Genomic DNA, 23,007 nt, shown 5'->3' on the forward strand with positions numbered 1-23,007 from the left:
TTTACTACTAACATTAAGACCATGAGATATAGGAGCAGAATTAGGCTGCTCAGCCATTTCATCATGGCTGATATGTTTCTCAACCCCATTCTATCGCCTTCTCCTTGTAACATGTGATCCCATTCCCAAGAACCTATTTATCTCCTCTTTAAATACACTCAATAACTTGGCCTCCATGGCCTTCTACAGCAATGAGTTCCACAAAGTCGCCACCTTGTGCCTGAAGAAATTCCTTCTCAAATCTGAAGGATCGCCCCTTCACTGTGAGGCTGTGCTCTCAGGTCCTAGACTCTCCTTCAAGTGGAAATGTCTTCTTCATATCTACTCTATCCAGGCCTCTCAATATTCTATAATTTTCAATCAGATTCCCCCTCATCCTTCTAAACTCATTAAAGTACAAACCCAGAGTCCTCAATGCTCTCCATGTGACAAGCTCTCCATCCCTGGGATCATTGCTATAAACCTCCTCTGGATCCCCCCAATGCCAAAATATCCTTCGTTACTTACAGACCCCAAAACTGCTCATAACATTCCAAATGCGCTGACCAGAGCCTTATATAACCTTAGCAATATATCTCTGCTATTGTATTCTAGCCTTCTTGAAGTGAATACTAACATCGCATTTGCCTTTATAACTGCCAACTGAACTTGCATGTTAACCTTAAGACAATCCTGAACTAAGATTCCTAAGTTTCTTTGTGTATCAGATTTCTGAAGCCTTTCCCCATTTAGAAAATTGCTTGTGCCGCTGTTTTTCCCTGCCAAAGTGCATAATCCCTCACTTTCCCACTTGTCTTCCATCTATGAATTATTTGATGACTCTCCTAGCCTGTCCAAGTCCTTCTGCAGCCTCCCCACTTCCTCAATACTACCTGTGCCACTACCTACCTTTGTCTTATCTGCAAGTTAAACAATAATGTCCTCCGTTCCTTTGTCCAGGTTGTTAACATAAGCCATGGATAGTTGTGTTCCCAACTGACCCCTGCAGAACTTCACTTTTCAATGGCAGCCATTCCTGGAAAATGTCCCTTTTATCCTACTCTCTGCCTTCTACCATTCAGCCAATGCCCATACCTTGCTCCTAACACCATGAGCTGTAATCTTATTTTGCAGTCTCCTGTGCTGCACCTTGTTAAAGACTTGGAAATCCAATAGATCATGTCCACTGGCTCTCCTTTGACTAACTTACCTCCTCAAAGAACTCCAACAGATTTGTCAGGCGTGATCTCCCCTTGATGAAGACTCGACCCTTTTTGCCATGCACTTCCACATACTCCACAATCTCATCCTTAATAATCTAAAATGTTACGAACGATCGACGCCAGGCTAACCAGCCTATTGTTATGAAGGTGTATGTGTTTACTGTATCTTTAAGAGAAAGTGGAAGCTGGTATGGATCTAGAGAGACACAGTGTGCTTAACTATTAAAAAAATGTCACGTTTGATTGTGAAACAAATAGCTGAAGCTGCGTTGCTGCGTCACACAACAAATTCGAATTCGGCAAATCAGTTTAAATTATGCCCCAAGATACTAAAATCCAACTGAATTTGAATTTTGGGTGACATCAGACCAATGAGACGGTGCGATGTTTTGGGGTATATAGAATCGGGTATTTTGAACAGTTAGCCAGAGTGGCAATGAGCACCAACAAACACAGATGGCCTGCAGAAACTCTGTCTGAAAGGTACCTTTACGTATGAAATTTATGAAGCAGTAGACAGAAGAAACGACCCAGGGAAGTACAGGCAAAGATACCAAAGGAACAGCGGCAACTGGCTGGTTTTGAAATTTGATTTTTTTTGTGTGTGTAAACTTGATCAGGGGTGTTTTATCCGATCAGTATGTTATTGTGGTGTGGGAAGTAGATAAATTGATCAGGCAAAGCAGGATTACCCTATAGATGGTTATTGTTTAATGTTCTTATGTTTCTCAGAGTTAAAGAATAAATAGTTAAGTTAGTGTTTTGGGCAGCACGGTGGCTCAGTGCTTAGCACTGCTGCTTCACAGCACCAAGGTCCCAGATTCAATTCTAGCCTTGGGCAACTGTCTGTGTGGAGTTTGCACATTCTCCCTGTATCTGCGTAAGTTTTCTCCAGGTGCTCTGGTTTCTCCCACAGTCCAAAGATGTGCAGGTCAGGTGAAGTGGCCATGCTAAATTACCCATAGTGTTAGGTAAATTAGTCAAAGGGAAATGGGCCTGGGTGGGTTACTTTTTGGAGGGTCGTTGTGGACGTGTTGGGCCGAAGGGCCTATTTCCACACTGTGTGGAATCTAATTTAATGTTAAAAAATTTTTTTTCTTTACACAGACGGATTTTTGTATTTCTTGGTCACTCATACTTTAACAGATTACGAGGCAGGGTGAGCGTTTTCGTGGGCCTGGTTCAAATTAACAGAAGGGTTTACCCCATGTCATAACACGATAATTTCCTGTCTTCTACCTCCCTCCCTCTTAAACCTGGATGATATACAGAGGAACCTCGATTATCCGAAAGACACTGGCTAAGAGTCTTTTGATCAGTTAATCAAATTCCGGATAATCGAATGCTGGATAGCATAGTTTAGCCAAGCATTCATACCTTGTGATCTTGCCAAATAATAGATGTTTGGATAATCGAATGCCGGATAATTGAGATTCCTCTGTATTAGTCATTGTACAATCCTCTGGGATTTTCCTTTACTCCGGTGATTCCTGAAAGATGACCTCTGGCTGCAAGATCCGGAATAGCCCTGGATAATCTCATGCCATGTGCTTTTATTTCCTATTCTGAGGTGTTTTCTATTGCTCTGCACAGCAACCTACAACGAGAATAGAATGAAGACATGCTGCAGCAATATAATGGTGACAATTCCATTCTAGACATGATGCCTCCTAAATGTATGAAATCTACCCATGTTATTTCTCCCATCTGATTAGGGCCAGTTTATGCTTTACAGGATCATATGCAATCCACAACACTGAAGTCATATCTCTGTACCTACTCTGTAAACATCGTCTTCAGATTAGGCTGCAGTTGGCTTTTAGCATTGTCAATAACTGCCTGCATAGGGTGGCACAGTGCCTCTGGTTAGCTCTGCTACCTCACACTGCCAGGGTCCCACACTGTCTGTGTGCAGTTTGCACATTCTCCCTGCATCTGCGTGGGTTTCCTCCGGGTGCTCTGGTTTCCTCCCCACATTCCAATGATTTGCAGGTCAGGTGAATTGGCCACGTTAAATTGTCCACAGTTTTAGGTGCATTAGTCAGGGGGTGGGGGGATGGGTTGCTCTTCGGAGGGTCGGTGTGGACTTGTTGGGCCCAAGGGCCTGTCTCCACAGTGTAGGGAATGTAATCTAATCTCTCTGCTGTCCTGACCAACAGGTGGAGGTTTTAATTCCTGTGATTTTAGGGTTATGGAGAGCTGTTTTATGGTGAATCAAGGTACAATAAGCAGTGCCAAGAGTAAAGATGATAAATTGGCATTTGCCAGCCTGCTGTGAAGCTAATTGGCAATGTAGCAGTGTTGCTGTATTTATCTAGTGCGTTGTTTCTGGGTGGCTGCTGGGGAGGATTAGCTTAGAAATGTTCTGGATGGTTTAGTCACACAGATCTTTTCAGAATGAACAACTTGTATTCATCATAATTTCTTTTAAGGTTAAAATTGCATTATTTAATTGTAACTAATTGATCTGCTGTGGTATTGTTTATGCAGGCAGAACTTTCGTATTCACAATCTAGAAAAAGTGGTGTACAAATTTATAATCAATGTCTAGTTACGTCATTTTGAGCAAATTTACAAGGGATGCTACAGAGCCATCCCTTATATTTAATCCGGCTTCACACAATTTGGACAGAGTCAATGCACACTTTCCGCTTCCCCGGTCCCCAACGCCTCATCTTCACCATGGACATCCAGTCCCTGTATTCCGCTTCCCCGGTCCCCAACGCCTCACTTCACCATGGACATCCAGTCCCTGTACACCTCCATCCCCCATCATGAAGGACTCAAAGCACTCCGCTTCTTCCTTTCCCGCCGTACCACCCAGTACCCTTCCACCGACACCCTCCTTCGACTGACTGAACTGGTCCTCACCCTGAACAACTTTTCTTTCCAATCCTCCCACTTTCTCCAAACAAAAGGAGTAGCCATGGGCACCCGCATGGGCCCCAGCTATGCCTGCCTCTTCGTAGGGTATGTGCAACAATCCATCTTCCGCAACTACACTGGCCCCACCCCCCATCTTTTCCTCCGCTACATTGATGACTGTATCGGCGCTACCTCGTGCTCCCACGAGGAGGTTGAACAGTTCATCCACTACACTAACACCTTCCACCCCGACCTCAAATTCACCTGGACAGTCTCGGACTCCTCCCTCCCCTTCCTAGACCTTTCTGTTTCTATCTCAGACGACCGAATCAACACGGACATCTACTACAAACCGACCGACTCCCACAGCTACCTGGACTACACCTCCTCCCACCCCGCCCCCTGTAAAAACGCCATCCCATTCTCCCAATTCCTTCGTCTCCGCCGCATCTGCTCCCAGGAGGACCAGTTCAAAATACGCACAACACAGACGGCCTCCTTCTTCAAGGACCGCAATTTCCCCCCCGACGTGATCGACGATGCCCTCCACCGCATCTCCTCCACTTCCCGCTCCTCCGCCCTTGAGCCCCGCCCCTCCAACCGCCACCAGGACAGAACCCCACTGGTCCTCACCTACCACCCCACCAATCTCCATGTACAGCGCATCATCCGCCGTCACTTCCGCCACCTCCAAACGGACCCCACCACCAAGGATATATTTCCCTCCCCTCCTCTATCAGCTTTCCGTAGAGACCACTCCCTCCGCGACTCCCTTGTCAGATCCATACCCCCCACCAACCCAACCTCCACTCCCGGCACCTTCCCTTGCAACCGCAGGAGGTGCAACACTTGCGCCCACATCTCCCCCCTCACTTCTCTCCAAGGCCCCAAAGGAAACTTCCATATCCGCCACAGATTCACCTGCACCTCCACCCACATTATCTACTGCATCCGCTGCAGCCGGTGTGGCCTCCTCTATATTGGGGAGACAGGCCGCCTACTTGCGGAGCGATTCAGAGAGCACCTCTGGGCCACCCGGACGAACCAACCCAATCACCCTGTAGCACAGCATTTCAACTCCCCCTCCCACTCCACCGAGGATATGCAGGTCATTGGACTCATCCACCGCCAAACCACAACAACGCGACGGTCGGAGGAGGAGCGTCTTATCTTCCGACTGGGAACCCTCCAACCACAGGGGATGAACTTGGACTTCACCAGTTTCTTCATCCCCCCTCCCCCCACCTTGTCTCAGCCGAATCCCTCCAGCCCGGCACCGCCTTCCTGACCTGCAGTCTTCTTGACCTCTCCGCCTCCACCCTACTCCGACCTATCACCTTCACCTTGACCTCTTTCCACCTATCACATTTCCAACGCCCCTCCTCCAAGTCCCTCCTCCCTACCTTTTATCTTCTCCTGCTGAACACTCTCTGCTCATTCCTGAAGAAGGGCATGTGCCCGAAACGTCAAATCTTCTGTTCCCTAGATGCTGCCTGACCTGCTGTGCTGTTCCAGCAATAAAGTTTCAGCTTTGATCTCCAGCGTCTGCAGACCTCACTTTCTCCTCAATGCACACTTTGCCACACGTTCCATCGAGAACTTGTCTCTGAACCAATAGATATTCTCTCAACCTCAAAATTGCAATGTAAAACATTTAATCCAGCCTGATGATATCTGTGATTGTTTAGTTTGTCCTGAAGCTGCGTTATAATTCCAGAAGCCTCCTTTCCTCTATGTTCAGGAGTATGAGGCCAAGAAGAATCCAAATTCATTTTTTGTGAACTGGATTGAATTAAGATGCCCAAACCCATGTTACAGTCTGACAATCACATTTGAATCTTTTAGATTGTGTATGCTCACCATCTCTCTCCAGATTGTATAGAATTATAATGGCCCCCAATGGTTCATGCCTTAATTTATGGTCCATGCTAAACATCTCTCAGCCTTTTAATCTTGGGGAGATTGTGGTGTCATGGTAGAGTCACTACACCCACAATCCAAAAGCCCAGGGTAATAATTTGGGGGATAAAGACTGAAGTAGCACTATGGCTGATGGAAATTCAATTTGCTTAATAAACTCTTGAGCTGAAAGCTAGTAACAGTGTTCTGAAACTATCCATAATTGTTGTTAAAAAAAGAAATCACCCTCCTCATAGTGTTAATCACCAGTGTTATAACACTGTTGAAAAATGTGTTGCTGGAAAAGCGCAGCAGATCAGGCAGCATCCAAGGAGCAGGAGAATCGATGTCGATTCTCCTGCTCCTTGGATGCTGCCTGACCTGCTGCGCTTTTCCATCAACATATTTTTCAGCTCTGATCTCCAGCATCTGCAGTCCTCACTTTCTCCCAATGTTATAACACTGGTCTGGCCAACATTACTCCACATCCACATTGACTCTTAACGAACCTCTAAAATGGCCCCAGAAACCACTCAGTTCAAGTGCCATTGCCCATACCCCGTGAAAGGAATTTTAACAAAACTCTCTCCTATATTTCTTTCTTTCTGGTTCCATATCTAGCTTTCTTCAAAAGGCACCTATGCCTGTCTTCTCAACTGTCTGTGTGTTAGTAAGTTCTCCTTTCTGAGCCATTCTTTGACTGGTGACAGTCTCCTAGATTCCTAATTCAATACTGGGTAAGCAGAATAGCTTGTGCAAGCCCCGAGTAAAGGCACGAAGAAACTTTGAAAGTAGGAGTAGGAGCAGACCTTCAGACCCTTTGAGGCTGCTCTGGTATTCATTAGGGAATAGCAAGAAGTGGGTCACAAAATCTTAGACCCATAAGCCCTGTTTTCTTTAATTTTCTCATCAACCTTTCAGAGTTGTAATTACATTCCTCTGGAGATGGTGGGACTTGAACTATGGCTTCCTGTCTCAGACATAGGAACACTGCCACTGCACCAAAGAGCCGTGGTCCCTGATTATTAGTCTGTTTAAGTTAACCTGGCAGTTTGTCAAAGTTTTCCATAGAATGCTTCCTACGAATGCTGCTCAACTGGCAATGTCTGATTATGCAGTCAGTGTTAAATCTTGTAAATCTCTGCTTTCTAGTGCATATAAATGCTTTTTAAAATTTTTAAAAATGGAGACAATGAATTAAATTTTCCTTTCTATTGAAGTATTTCTGTATGATTCTTTTGGACCTGTGAGGCAAATAGTACATTGATAACAAAGGTAAAATTAACAGCTATCCAGGCGGAAGCAGGTGATTCTGTAGAATTGATTTTGTTAACATCCCGTCAGTTTCTGAGTGAAATTTTTTTTTGTTGTTTCAGGTGAGAGCCACCGGTTGTTGAGCCAGGTTGTGCGCCCACAGGACTTCCGGGCCGTCAGTCCGTCTCGTTCAGTCGAAGACAGAACAAGCAGCTGGAAAGAGGATGACAGGAAGTCGGACAAGAAGGAAGGTGCGAGGCGACGTGATGACCACCCTATAAGAGAACGGATTTCTTCAGGGGACAAGCAGAGGGAGCATGTTACAGATACTGCTGAGAGCTCACGAGGCAGAGAATCAGACAGCACGACTCACCATGCTGCTGAGGATAGAGAGGTACTTCTCGCATTACACGAATATGGTAAGAAAAAGACTAAAGGGCCGCGGAAATTTCAGAAGAGAAATAGGAGGGATGAAGATTATCTGTCTGACAAATACATACCGGAGCCGGTAGTGGAGGAATCTTCGGTTTTGTCACCTCGAAAACCTCCAAAGAAGAAAAATGCCGATAAGAAGCGAAAACGCTCGAAAGGTGATTCAGAGCCTTCTGATGAGGAAGTGGGTCAACAAGCCAAAAAGTGGAAAGGGCCCAGGACTCCACCTGTAACACTAAAGGAAGAATCTGTAGAAGAGGTGTCTGAAAAGAGTGTTGAAGGAAATGCACATGGAACAGGGGATGTGGTCTTCAGTGACTGGTCGGATGAAGATGTGCCGGATCGTGACGAAAGTATCATTTCTGACAAGAGCATTGATGAAACTCGAAGGAAGAGTCACAGAAGTAAGGTAGAGAAGGTAGAGCTCCCTACTGTGGCAGACGACCGTGTACGTAAAACCGATGAGCACAAACGAAGCAGCAGCCTTGGCAGTAACCGCAGCCGGACTTCAAGTCGGTTACGATCGCCATCCAATGAATCCACCCACCGCAGTGGCGATGACCAGAGTGCTGGAAGGAGGTTACAGCATGGAACATCGAGAGACGGGCAGAAGTATAGGAGCATAGAGTCTAGTGAACGGAAATCCCGAATCGATCAGCTCAGACGTGGAGAGCCCAGCCGCAGCACCTCCTCAGGTAGAGTGCTTTCGACTTTCTCTGATTGTATTAGCATGACATGTTGAAATATACAAGGTAAACAGACTGGCATCTTTTTACATTGAATAATCGAAATAGCATGTGAAAAATCTGCTAGCAATTGGCAGAAAATGTAAATAATGTTGTTATTAATGCAATAATGATTTACAATAGCTCGGGCCCTGATAAAATCGGTGTGATGAATGACTGTACGTTGATACTTGATCATTCTTGAGAATACAGGAAAGGATGGATTCTATTATTATGACCCAAGTATTAATGTGTATTCAAAATGATCATCATCCTGTTCAGCAGGAATTTACCTTATCAAGGACATTTGCAGTTATCACTGCTTGCCAGAATGTTGTGTGATGCAGATCCTTGGACACGATTGTATATGTATAAAACCCAATTCCTTCCTTTTGATCCAATCCAGAAATTTCATCATAATTATTGTCATTGTCTGTCATTTATGTTGTACTTGTCTTCAATCCCATGTTCCAGGACATCATTGTAAGCTTACTTTCAAATATTTGGACCTCTTCTTTATCCACTAAAATAGAAGTCTGTATGTTATTGCAAGTGAAATTAAGATTGAATAGGTGATCCTTGTAGGTATTCCCTGTACCTTATCAAGTGCCACTGCACCCTTTTTATTTTATGGCAACCAAAATTGTATGCAGTAGTCTCAATGAAGCCTGACCAAAGCTTGGTACGGATTTAACGTAACTCCCTAGTTATCAATTCTATTCCTTTTTTTTTTGATGACCTAACTAACCTGTGCTGTAACTTCCTGCAGTTGAGGCATTTATTCTCTAATGTCTCTCTCGTTCCTGTATCCCACATGTCAAGTATTAAATTGCTACTATTCTTTCTTTCAAAATGTGCTACTTGCATTTATTTGAGTTCAACTTCATTGCCAATTATTTTCCCACTCTGAGTTTATTAATACCTTCCTGTAATTTGGTATAGAAGTCTTCAGTATGGACAATTCCACCACCACATCTCCTTCCAATTTGGTGCAAAGTACATTTTGAGACAGTATTTTTGACTCCAAAATCCAAATTCTTTGTGTCAGTTGTGAACAGCTGTGGTTGCAGATGGAACATCAAGTCTCGATTCTGCTGTTTGGAAAAACTATCCTTTATTCCCACTCTGATTTCCGTCTTGAAGACAGTCAAAATTCAGATAAATCGCATCAAATGCATTACCTTTATCTATTTTGTCTTTCAACTGTTCAAAGAAATCAATAACATTAGTCACGCAAAATGTTTCCTTTGATATCCATGCTGACTATTCATTATAGAGTCATACAGCAAGGAAATAAACTCATCAGTCCAATTTGTCCATGCCGACCAAGTTTCCCAAACTAAAGTAGTCCCACTTGCCTGCACTTGGCCCCTATCCCTCTAAACCTTTCCCATTTATATTCCTATCGAAATGTTCTAACTATACCTGCATTTACCACTTCCTCTTACAGTTCATTCCACACACGAGCCACCCTCTGTTTGAAATCGCTGCCCCTCGGGTCCCTTTTGAATCTTTCTCCTCTCATCTTAAAAATTATGCCCCTTAGTTTTGACCTCACCTTGTTTTTCTCATTTCTGGATGTTCTTCTGTTCTTTTCAATAGGATGAATAAGGGTTCTATTATCTTTCCTATGAACAATGTTCACTTAATGGTCTATAGTGCTGGACGCATTTCAATTTCTCCATTGAAATACTGTTTTTTTTTAATGACTTAATTTTGAAAGTTTTCTTCTTCTTCAAAATGGTACGTTTGTGCTGAGAGATGGAACAATTTCCGTTTCACACCTCGAAACATTCCCGGGTTGGAAGATGGTTTCTTCTACAGTAAACTGCAGAAGAGAAACAAAGTGGGCTTGCATTAATACAGTTTCTTTCATGACCTGCTTCAAAGATCCTTCTATAGCCAATTAAGTATTGTTAAATATCGTGTCGTTTGTAATGCAGGAAGATATGCGGTCGATTTGAACGCAACAAGATGCCATAAACACAATGTGATAATGATCAGTTGATTTGTTTCAGTGAAGTTGGTTGAGAGTTAGTTTCGCCAAGATATGAGATAATAATCTACTTCTTAAAAGTAATGTCATGGGATTTTTGTTTGCATTCTCTTTTGAGACCAGCTGGTGCCTTTGTTTAACCTTCTCATTCAAAAGGCATCCCTCTCTATGGCAATTGGCATTTTTCGCTTTCCTGTGCTTGCCTTCTTTGAGTGAGACTGGTAATTTAGTGCATCTTATGCTGAATTAGAGTTGTTCAGGTGAAAAAGAGAAAAATTAATATGACACAGCAGGGGGCATTGTTCTGGAATTAAGGATATAACCTAATACATAGCAAGTTTAACTCTTTATCAAGCTCATGTTTTTCTGGATATTAAGACACCTGCCTTGGACACTGCTTTCTAACACTGGAGGGGTTAGCCTGAAAGAATATTACTATAACTGGAACATTGTTGATGCACCTAGGAAGTTGCCTTTTTGTTTTAATTTGTGGTGTTCTGAGATGCCAAAGGATTGCATGACAATGGTAGAAAATAAAGGTATGGCAAAAATCCATCCCTGCTTCTTAACACAATAGTGCAGAAACATTTGCAGTATTATACTGTGATGCACTTGTTAAATTAAAAGGACTTTGTAACACAGCAAGGGCATTTTGGAATTGAAAACGCAATAGATCAAGCATGTCATTTGTTTTCCAGATTTTCTTATGATTTAAAACTTCAGTTTTTATTTGAGAGCCTGGCATGTCTGATGAATTGACTGCCAAATGTTCTATTTGTGTCAGTGTGACTGCAGATCTTGATTGGGGAAAGACACTGCATGGTGCCATCACGTAATTGGTCAGAGCAGCTGGTGCCATTCCCTTGATAAATAAAATATTCTACATTTCATGGGAGAAAACGTTCGGAAATGTACTTTCATTTAAGTGAGTAATGGATCTTAATGTGTTTTATAGATCGTCAAGATTCAAGGAGTCACAGTTCTAGACGAAGCTCCCCTGAATCTGATCGACAAGGTCGCTCCCGCGCTGGATCCTTTGAGAGTAGAGAAAAGCTTCAAGAGGGTGAACTTGACCGAGATCGCGAAAGACGAGAGAGAAGGGAATGGGAACGGGATGGGGAACACCGAGACTGGGTTAAGACCAGGGACAGAAATAGAGACCGGCGAAGAGAGGTCAACAAAGAGAGGGAGAAGCCACCAATAGAAGTATCTGATAAAGACAAGGAACGAACTCTGGAGGCTGCTTCCACATTGGAACAGCCCCGAGTTGAGCCAAGACCAGGAAGAGAATCTGACAAACAATTTGAGCAAGTTGAAACTGCAACTGTGTTAAGCAGTGAAAGAGATGTGAATGAGTTGGTGAAAGAGCCAGAGAATGATGAGAACCAAGCCGATGAACCCATTGATGGCATTGAAGGTAGCGTTTTATTATAGAATAGAGGATATTTACGTAAAAGTCTGAATTGAACCAAGCATGAATCAATGATACATATGTTTGCATAAGTGACAAAGTTACCTAGTTTCTAGTTTCTTGTTCCACGTTCCTTCTAGTGGTTAGTTATCGAGTGACATTGCAGTGCTTTTATTGGGTAAATGGTGAGAAACTGTCCCACAGGCAAAACCAGCCAAGTTGTCAGCAACCACAGGACACAATTTAAGGTAATTTGCACAAGAGTCAGAGGAGAGATGAGAGTTTTTTTTTTAAGGTGATGAGTTATTAGGATCTGAAATGTGATGCCAGAAAGAATGATTGATCCAGATACTGAATGACATTTCAAGGCCTAGGGTAATAATGACTCCCTTGCCAAACAAAAATCCATTCCTCAAAATGCTTAATAATTCAGCCTCCATCATTCTGAAGTAGAAAGTCCAAAGTCATATCTTTTTGAGAGAAAAAAAATCCCCTTTCATAAAGGGTGGCCCCTAATTTTAAAACATTTTCCTATCCTGAACCTACCAACGATAGTGAACGTCCTTTTAATCTTCAATTGACCTTTTAAGTAATTCTCTGCACTCTTTGAATTTTGACCAGTCGTCTGAACTGCGCTCACCTTTACACAATTTTATGTCTTTCCTTCGGTTTTATGCCCTCGTAAACAACTTTAGTAAGAATGTAATTATTCTGAATGTTCCAAAATAGCTCTTTAAATGTTTGCCGCTTCTCTACTGATCTGTCTTCTAACCTACTATCCCAGATTACTTCAGTTAGCTCAACTTCCACGTCCATGTCCACATATTAAGTTTCAAAAATTAGTCTTGGACCCACATTTCTCCCTTTCAAACCAGATGTAGAATTCAATCAGAATTGGAAGCATTGATCAGTTTAAATTCCAGTATCCATCCGTCACTCACGTTCAGCTTGACTGTCTCTGACCCCCCCCCCCCCCTTCACCTCCCTTTTTCCACTCCTTGACCTCAGTGTTTCCATTTCTTGGGATAAGGTGTCGACTGATATCCACTACAAACCCACCTACTCCCACAGTTACCTTGACTACACTCCCAATTTCCTCGGTGCTGTAGCTTTCTTCAGTCTTTAAACCATTTAAATAATATTCAGCTCCTCAATTCTTCCTATCAAAGTGGACCACCTCTCAGTTTCCCACACAATATTCCGTCTGCCAAGTTTTTGCCCACTTGCTTAACCCAAGTCCTTCTATGGGACTGTGTCATCCCAACAACTTGCCTTCCTACTTATTTTTGTGTCAATTGCAAACTTGGCTATAGTACATTTACTTTCCTCATCCAAGTCATTATGGGACATGGATTAGACATCATAATCAGGTCTGTGGTGCCTGAAGTTTATACTTAATTTATTCACACCATATGAGCTTCACTGGTAAGACCAAGATTTATTGCCCCTCCCTAATTTCCTTGGGATTGTGGTGAGGAGCTATCTTCTTGAACTGCACCAGTCTTTGATTTATAATGTCATAAGGTGGGGAGTTACAGAATTTTGACCCAGTAACTGAAGGGATGACAATATATTTCTAAGTCAGGATGGCGAGAGACTTGGAGGGAATCTTGCAGTATTGGTGTGCCTATGTGTCTATCACCCTTGTCTTTCTTGATAGTAATGGTTGTGGGTTTGGAAGATGCTGTGTTAGAGCCCTTGGCGAATGTCTGCAGCGAATCTTGTAGATGGTACACACTGCTGTTCAGCATTGGTGGAGGGAGTGACTATTTGTGGATGTGGTTACAATCGAGAGTGGCAAACTTCTTCTGGAGCTGCACTCATCTAAACAAGTGGGGAATATACCATCACATTCCTGAATTGCCTTGTAGTTGGTAAACAGGCTTTGGGAAGTCAACAGATGAGTCACTCATACAGAATTTCTAGCCTCTATTTATATGGCTAGTCCATTTCAGTTTTGGTCAATGGTAACCTGCCTGGATGTTGATAGTGGAGGATTCAATGATAGTAATGCATTCGAATGTCAAGGTTTGATGATTAAATTCTCTCTTGTTGGAGATGGTCATAACCTGGTGCTTTTGTGGTGCAAATGTTACTTGCCACTTTTCATCCCACATTCAGATATTGTCCAGGCTTTCTGCATTTGGACTTGGACTATTTCAATATTAAAGGAGTTGTGAATCGGACTAAGCATGAAGATAGTTGGGTCTTGAACGCTACCCTGAGGAAAGTCCCAGACCTTCGTTGACTGACGTCCAATAATGGCGACCATCTTCCTTTTTGCTAGTATGTCTCCAACAGGCAGAGGATTTTGTTCCTTGAATCCTATCAACTCCAATTTTGCTCAGAGTTCTTGATGTTAAACTCAACCAAATGTATCCTTGATGGCCACAGCAATCACTGTCGCCTCACTTCTAGAATTCAGTTCCTTTGTCCATGTTTGAACGAAATTGTAATGATGGAACCCAGATTCAGTGTTGCTGAGAAGATGCTGTTTGATAGCATTGTTGATGATACTTTCCAATCACTTTACTGGTGATTGACAGTAGACTAATGGGGCAGTAATTGATCAGGTTGTATTTGTTCTGACTTTTGCGTACAGGACATACCTGGTCAATTTTCCACATTGTCGGATAGATGCCAATGTTCTAACTGTACTGGACCAGCTAGGCTAGAGGAGCAGCATGGTCTGGACAGAGTGCTGTTGCTGGAATGTTGTCAGTGCCCTTAGCCTTCTGCAGTATTTCAGTGCCTCCAACTGTTTCTTGATGGAGTGGAGTGAATCAAATTGGCTGAAGACTGATAACTGTGATGCTGGGAACTTTAGGAGGAGGCCGAGATTCTGGCTGAAGCTTGTTGCAAGTGTTTCAGCTTTATCTTTTGCACTGATGTGCTGGGCTCCCTCATCATTGTGGATGGTGATATTTGTGGAGCCTCTTCCTCCAGTGAGTTGTTTGATTGTCCAACACCTTTCTCAACTGGATGCGGCTGGACTGCAGAACTTGGGTCAGATCTGTTAGTTGTGGAACCAAAAGAGAAAATGCTGGAAAATCTCAGCAGGTCTGGCAGCATCTGTAAGGAGACATAAGAGCTGACGTTTCGAGTCTAACTGACCCTTTGTCAAAGCATTTGCTTTTATCTGTTAGTTGTGGCATTGCTTAATTGTCTGTCACTTCCTCCTTAGGTCATTTGGCACACATGTTTTGTAGCTTCACCAGGTTTCTCCTCATTTTTAGGGTATGTCTGTTGCTGTTCCGGGCATGCACTCTTCGTTAAACTGGATTCATCGCTTGACTTGGTAATGTAAGTGGGGAAGTCACTGGGCCATGATTGGGTTGCATTATAATCCTGCTGCTGTTGGTCTATAGCACTGCTCAGTCTTGACTTGCTAGATCTGTTCAAAGTCTATCGCAGTGATCACAGTGATTATTCCACGCAGTACAACAGATGGTTTCCTCAACACGAAGACAAGATTTCATCTCCATAAGGACTGCGCAGTCGTCTCTCTTACTGATACCATCCTGGTGAACTGGATCTGCAGCAGTATGAAGTCAAGTTTGTTTTCCCATCTTCTTGGTTCCTTCACCACCTGCCACAGACCCAGTCTAGCAGCAATGTCCTTTAGGACTTGACCGGTTCGGTCAGTAGTGATACTGCCAAACAACTCTTGGTAATGGATTGCCATCTGATTCAACCTAAGCATGAGATCTGTAGGTATGCATGTATCTGGCTGCAGTTTCTCCAATCACCAGCTATCAAGCAGGTTTGAAATTTGACTTGATTCTCCTGTGTGTCACAACATGTGCTGGTGATGATGATGTATCTCTAAAATGCTTACCATTTCTCCTGTTATCTGAAAACCTTGGTCACATATCTGTGCTTGCTTCAGTGAATGTGCTGGATTATGTCTGTGTGTACCTTTGCATATGCAAAGTTGCCATTCCAAGGGGTTTGGCATACTTTGCTTGGGATGTCGAAAGAATGTTATGGAGCTTGTATGTGCTATTGTTATGAGATCATGATCAGATAATAAAGGGGAACTTGTTTCTTGCATTGTAATGGAAATAGGCTGAAGTTTTGTGTGAAGTGTATAATTCATTTGACAGCTCAACCCTTTACCTTTTAGTGCTGTTCAGAATAAAACAGCCCACATAACTGGCACCTTACCCATCTTACCATCTATAGTTTGTGTTGTGGTAACTCACCAGGGTTTCTTTATCCCTTTCCCTCAGTTTTTGTCTGGAAGGACAAGGATGGCAATTGCATGGGAACACCACAACCTGCATGTTCCCCTCTAAGTCTTCTATTAGACTAAATTGTAAATAGACCGCTACTCCTTCATTGTTGTGGTCAACTTCACGGTGCTTCTTACCTAACAACTGTGTACACTGATCCACATTGTTCAAGAAGGCAACTTACCACCACGTTTTTAAGGTCACTTAAGGGTGAATAATGAATACGACAGAGACTACCATGCCCGTACACCATGTACAAGATGTTTTATTTAAAAAGTGTACTTGGTGTTGCCTTAGTGTTGTCTTCACAGCAGCACTCAAGTTGCAATCAAGCTCGAAAGGCAGATCTTAGTATGATTCCAGAGGCTGCTCAAAGACACTCACATGCACTTTTTCTTTTGAGGTATAGACCGGTAGGTTGTCGAACTAGATAAATAGTGTTGAAATGATCCATTGATGCTCTTTGGCTTCTAATAATTTAAATGGATGGAAAAAGTGGGCGTTACTGTTCACTTTCTGAAGTGTAACAAAGGAGGGGGTAGGGGGGTCACGGCACATATATGAAGGCCATGGTTACACACGTTTGTTGGATCGTGCAGTCACTGTGAGCAATTGGACCTTGTGATTATCAATCTGAGATAAGTAGTTTTAATAGCATTGTACCTAAGAAGTAAAGGATTCCACCGAAATTCTGTTGTATTTAAATTCTTTTGAGAACGGAGTGAAAAGAGTGTGCATCTGAGGTTCTTCTGTTCATTCATTACTCAGCCACCAGCATGCATTTTTCTTTGCATTTAGGTGAGCAAGATGGGAAAGTCGATGATGCACAGTACTCAGTGTCAGGGTCTTGTGAGGAATATGAGCCAATTAGTGATGATGAACTGGATGAAATACTGGCAGACGATGCAGAAAAAAGAGAAGAGAACCAGGATGAAGAAAAAATATCAGGTACCCCTTTAAAAAGCTGCACTGTGTTTTTGTCCAGTAGGATATGTATGTTCATTGTCTAATTTTAAAATGATTAATCTTTTGAAAATGGTTAAGAAATAACAATGTGTTTATAAAATCTAAATTGAATATTCTCTATGTGATGCATCTGGCCGTGTTCAAGTGCCCCATTTACTATACTAAATAAGATTGCATTAATAGAATGTGGAACAGCCCAGTACAGGCCCTTTGGCCCTCAATGCTGTGCTGACCTTTTATCCTACTCTAAGATCAAACTAACTTACATACCCTTCATTTTACTGTCATCCATGTGCCTATCCAAAAGCATTCAAATGTCCCTAATGTATCTGACTCTACTACCACTGCTGGCAGTGCATTTCACACACCCACCACTCTCTGTGTAAAGAACCTACCTCTGACACCTCCGCTAAACCTTTCTCCAATCACCTGAACATTATGCCCCCTCATAATGGCCATTTCCGCCCTGGGGATAAAGTCTCTGGCTGTCCACTCTATCTATGCTTCTCATCACCTTGGACACCTCTATCAAGTCATCTCTCATCCTTCTTCACTCCAATGAGAAAAATCTTAGCTACGTCAACCTTTCTTCATAAGACATGCCCTCCAGTCCAGGCAGCATCCTGCTAAGTCTCCTCTGCACCCTCTCTAAAGCTTCCACATCCTTCCTGTGATGAGACAACCAGAACTGAACACAATATTCTCAGTGTGGTCTAACTAGGGTTTTATAGAGCTGCAGCATAACCTTGTGGCTCTTAAACTCAATCCCCCTTCTAATGAAAGCCAACACAACAACCCTATCAATTTGGGTGGCAACTTTGAGGGAAATATGGAGGTGGACCCCAAGATCCCTCTGTTCCTCCACACTGCCAAAAATCCTGCCTTTAACCCTATAATCTGCATTCAAATTTGACCTTCGAAAATGAATGACTTCACACTTTTCCAGGTTGAACTCCATCTGCCACTTCTCAGCCCAGCTCTGCATCCTGTCAATGTCTCATTGCAAACTACAACAGTCGTCCACACTATACACCACTCTGCCAACCTTCCTGTCATCGGCAAACTTACTCACCCACCCTTTCACTTCCTCATCCAAATCATTTGTAAAAATCACAAAGGGCAGAGGTCCCAGAACAGATCCCTGCAGAACACCACTGGTCTCGAGTTCCAGGCTGAATACCTTCCATCTACTACCATCTCTGTCTTCAATAGGCCAGCCAATTCTGTATCCAGACAGCCAAATATCTGTATCCCATGCCTCCTTACTTTCTGAATGAGCCTACCTTGAGGACCCTTATCAAATGCCTTGCTAAAATCCATATATACCACATTCACTGCTCTATAAGTAAATGTCAGGGAGTTGTGATCACTGTCACCAAAATGCTCTCCCAACAAGAGATCTGACACCTGACCTGGTTTCTTGCCCAGCACCAAATCCAATATGGCTTCCCCTCTAGTTGGCCTCTCTACATATTGAGTCAGGGATCCTTCCTGGACACACCTGACAAACTCTACTCCATCCAACCTATTTGCACTCAGGAGGTTCCAATCAATATTGGGAAAGTTGAAGTCACCCATGACAACAACCCTTTTACTTCTGCACTTTTCGAAAATCTGCCTCCCTATCTGCTCCTCCATGTCTGTCTTGCTGTTGGGTCCATAGAAAACTCCCAGTTAAGCGACTGCTCCTTTCCTGTTTCTGACTGCCACCCAGTAGATAAACCCTCCTCGATGACCTCCCTTTCTACAGCTATTATACTATCTCTGAATAGCAATGGCACTCTCCCACCTCTTTTACCTTCCTCCCTATTCCTTTTGAAACGTCTAAACCCTGGACAACCATTCAACAACCATTCCTGCCTCTGGGATATCCAAATCTCCATAATGGCCACAACATCGTAGCTCCAAGTACTGATCCATGCTCTAAGTTCATCACCCTTATTCCTGATACTCCTAGTGTTAAAATAGACACTTCAACCCATCACACTGACTGCAACTTTGACCTATCAACTGTCTCTCTCTCCTCAGAGACTCTCTGCACAGTGTCTGCCTGTTCACCAGCTATGCCATCCTCTGATCTGTAGCTCCGGTTCCCATGCCCCTGCCAAACTAGTTTAAACTCTCCCGAAGAGCTCTAGTAAACCCCTGCCCAGGATATTAGATGCAGTCACTTTTAATATAGGTCTCCTCATAATGGAAATGCAAACCATAACATTTCCCTAACCAATGGAGCACATAGGGAGTCACTTTAGAGTTCTTTTATTTTGCCATGAGCAGTCATGGCTTACAAGGGCAAGAAAGGGATGTTCAGTTAGCAGTTTGCACTGCTACTGTTCAATTATGTCAGTTTAATATTTCACTCAGTCCTTGCAAGTTTGTTTCACTTTATTTCATGGTTTTTGGAATCAGTCATCTAGTTTTGGAATAAGTGTCGGAAATCTAGCCAAGCTTTCATATTATGCCTGGTTGAGAACATCCCCTTGTACTTGCTAGTCAAAATATTTGAACTTTCTTTAGACATATGATCTGTTTGAGAAAGCAGAAGCAAAATTCTTTTGGCAATATTCTAATGTTTATGATTTTAAATTCAACTTGTTGGTTACTGACCAATTATTGTTATTCAAATGTTAATTTGAAATAATTACATTGACTGCAGACAAAACAATTGTGGGGAGCGGAGCACAGTGATAGCCATTCTCTGGTGATCAATAAGTTTGTGAGAATTTCAATTCTTCGTGTGCAGTCTTACAGTTCTTTATATGAGTATTGCTATGATTCTGATTGTATTTATGAATTATGTTCAAATGGTTGTACAGTGTCTATCCATTGGGATCCTCAAAATGTTTAATTTAATCACTGAGAGTGAGCATTACCACAGCTTACCACACATTCGATGACATTCTCAATAGAATTGCACCCTTCCAATAGGTGATAAAATGCATGATCCTTGGTAGGGTAAAATTAGGTGGGTTAATTTTCCAACATTGAGTTTAATTTTTTTTGTCTCCTAAATCCAAGGCTTTTTGTATTCAACTGAATTTCACTCCTACAAATTCATTTGTTTCTTCGACCAGAAATCAAAATTAATCATAAGCGTGCTGTTTCTGTACCCCAGCAAGTTATGGTGCAGGAATGTCTCTGTCACCACATAGTTTAAACAAAGTATATCTTTTATTGATCATTCCGAGCCCTAGGGTATGCACCAAACCATCCTTCCCCCACCCTCCACCCCACCCACATACACACACACACACACGTGCGTGCACACCCACTCTGTAATGGAACACTGGAGAATGTGTCTGCTTCTACGGGATATTGAAATTCTTCAATCAGGTTATTCTTTACGTAATGGCAGGCCACTTCTAAATGCATGCTCACTGTGTCTATATGCAGTGGTATTCTCAATGTTAACTGCAGGATAGCTACATGAACTGATGAACATTTTTTGTGAAGAATCTGTGTTCTAGAGCAAGTCTTTTGATATGTCAGGGCTTCAATGCTGTTTCAGCTTGAAATATAACAGAGTTCCATCTATGTTTTTCTTTGTGACACTGTTGATCAATTTTATGTAGAAGTTAGGCACCTAACTCAGACAGCTCTGGTAGCCACCTGGGTAAAAATGAAGCTAATATCCCATAAATCAGGAGGGACCGGTGAACCTGAGGTTCGATTACTAATTGGTATTGAATTTATCAACAATTTGACCATATTCAGTTGGACACTAAAAATAAAGTAGCCCAATAGTGTATTAAATATTGACACTAAGTTAATAGAAGTCTATATTCTTAAAAATAGAATGACATTCGGAAAACATGTACGCAGCCTGTGCAGACTGCTACTCGGGTTTTTTTTAAGTGATAAAACTTTTAAAATGTTTCATACCTGTGTAATTGGAAGGTTGATGATCCAAAGGCTGCTATCATGTGATCCTTGCTACCCGAACAATTAGATGATCTAATTTGAAACTCTGCTACCCTTTATTACGCAAGACAGATATAAAAGTTCACTTCTATATTCGGTTATTACTGCTCAGTTTGCATAGATATTCAATACATTGTACTAAATCAAGGCAGTATATTCCTCGAGTGCAGTTCCTAGAGTGCTCTGTGCTACTTATCCAACAATGCTCTTATAAACAAGAGGCTGCTGGGTAGAAGAGGGATGCTGTTGAAGATTTTCATTTTATACTCCTCATGCCAAGTGCATTATCAAGAATCTATCCACCTCTGCCTTGAAAGTATTCAAGGACTCTGCTTCCACTGCAGTTTAAGGATGAGAGCTCCCAGGGCTCACGACCCAGCTTTGGTAGCTTTCTGGATCAGAGAATTCCATTGATTGATGGTTCTTGGGAGAGAAAAAATTCACCTAATTTCTGATTTAAACGGGTGACCCTTAGTTTTTGATTCTCCTACAAGTGTAAACATCCTCTCCACATCCATCCTATCAAGATGTCTTGTTTCAATCAAATCACATTTTACTCTTATAAATACTAGTGGATACAAGTCTTGTCTGTTCAAACCTTCCTCAAGATAACCTGTCCATTCCAGTTTTCTGTGTGTGATGAACAGCTTTGAAGCATGTCTCTTTTCTCAGTAATATTCAAGTCCTGCATAATCAAGCATCTGTGCCAAGTGGTTAACCTATGCTTTCCTACACTATTACATTGTGTTAGCTGATTTCAGGGGTACTGATTTTGGTGCTGCAATTGACCTAGCTAAGCTGGGGCCCTGGGCAGTGTTGTGGAGGTGTGTGTCAATTCAGCTATTCCTCATAAGTATTCAGTAATTTAGCTGAAAGATAAGTTTCTTGTAAAATTACCAGTGCAGGTGGAATTATAGATGTTAAATAAAGAAAATCATCTTAACATATCAATGAACCTTGTAGTTTAATTTCTCAATGAATCAAAGTTGCGTGTGAGCTACGAAAGCTGTTTTATTTTTGCATTCGGCCTCCCTTTTCTGTCTGTTCATTTGTCATTTCATAAAGATGCAAATCTATTTGGTTGCTAAATGAGTAAATGTACCCATTGATATTACCTAGCAAGAAAGAGGTCTTGTATGATCATTAATAATCTTTTAATCCATTCCACTGCTATTTTTGGGCTGCACTGAGCAATGCTGGAATGAAAAATATTCATAAAGCTGCCATGTAAGGTATCCCCCATATTTTACTAAAACATTGTTTAGATCAATTCAGAATTTGCCATACGTTCACTCCCCTGCAGCACTTGTTTCAGTGATGTGATTTTGGATTACCAGAAACATACATACAAATAATAAACCAACAAAGATCCTCTAGTCAATTCAGCCCCATACAATCGCAATGCCTGTGCAACACAACATATATGCACGCTTACCCCACCCAGAATAATGTGATCTCCTAGAAGCAGTAAGAAATCAGGTAAAAACTCAGACCACAGTGGGATGGGAAGATTTGGGAAGGTCCTGTCTAGCCCATGAGGTCAAATCACTTTGACCCTGACTCCTCTGTTGTGCCCATCTTTTGTAACAGCTGACATCTTCCTCAACCAAAACCACATGCAATACTGTCTTGAAAGCATTCAACCAGTCATCTGCATCTTCCAGTTCTTTATTTTAATCTAGATCTTCCATTTACACCTTAAAATTGTGACTCTGATCCTCCCTAACATTTGTAATCAAAACAAACTGTAAGCTGTAATACACCATCTTATAAACCTTAACCAGAAGACATTCCCCCCCCCCAAACCAAACAAAACTTTCTCTAATATTGCAAAAGTTCCAATTCTTTAGCCCATCATGACAACTAAGATGCTTTAAATGAGCAGTTAATCCTGTGGTCCCCTTCTGCACGTTTTCCAAAGTCTCACTATCACTGAATTAGCCAAGCACAACAATCCCAACATGATTTCTTCAAGTTGCTACCAATTTCCACACAGACTCAAATGTATTTATAACTCGCTTTTGCAGTTATTATGATCCTTGGTGAAGTTTTTACTGGACAAGTCAACTTTCAGATCAAAATCTGGCTTATTTTGGTTTAT

General features: G+C 42.2%; 1 protein-coding gene across 12 annotated transcripts in view; it reads left to right on the forward strand.

The window, feature by feature from the left end:
* Nucleotides 1–23,007, forward strand: part of zc3h13 (zinc finger CCCH-type containing 13) — a 98,782-nt gene that overhangs the window by 63,721 nt on the left and 12,054 nt on the right. For 11 of the 12 annotated variants that reach the window (XM_043700326.2, XM_087993045.1, XM_087993050.1 and 8 more), the window contains 3 exons: nucleotides 7,343–8,347; nucleotides 11,329–11,790; nucleotides 16,818–16,967. In XM_043700326.2, coding sequence (XP_043556261.2) covers nucleotides 7,343–8,347; nucleotides 11,329–11,790; nucleotides 16,818–16,967 — 1,617 coding nt within the window. The remainder of the gene's footprint in view (nucleotides 1–7,342; nucleotides 8,348–11,328; nucleotides 11,791–16,817; nucleotides 16,968–23,007) is intronic. The other variant, XM_087993053.1, reaches the window with a different exon arrangement.

The sequence above is a fragment of the Chiloscyllium plagiosum genome, unplaced genomic scaffold (assembly GCF_037043375.1).
Source record: "Chiloscyllium plagiosum isolate Xiang-an unplaced genomic scaffold, Cpla_swu_hap1 HiC_scaffold_12, whole genome shotgun sequence".
Lineage (NCBI taxonomy): Eukaryota > Metazoa > Chordata > Chondrichthyes > Orectolobiformes > Hemiscylliidae > Chiloscyllium > Chiloscyllium plagiosum.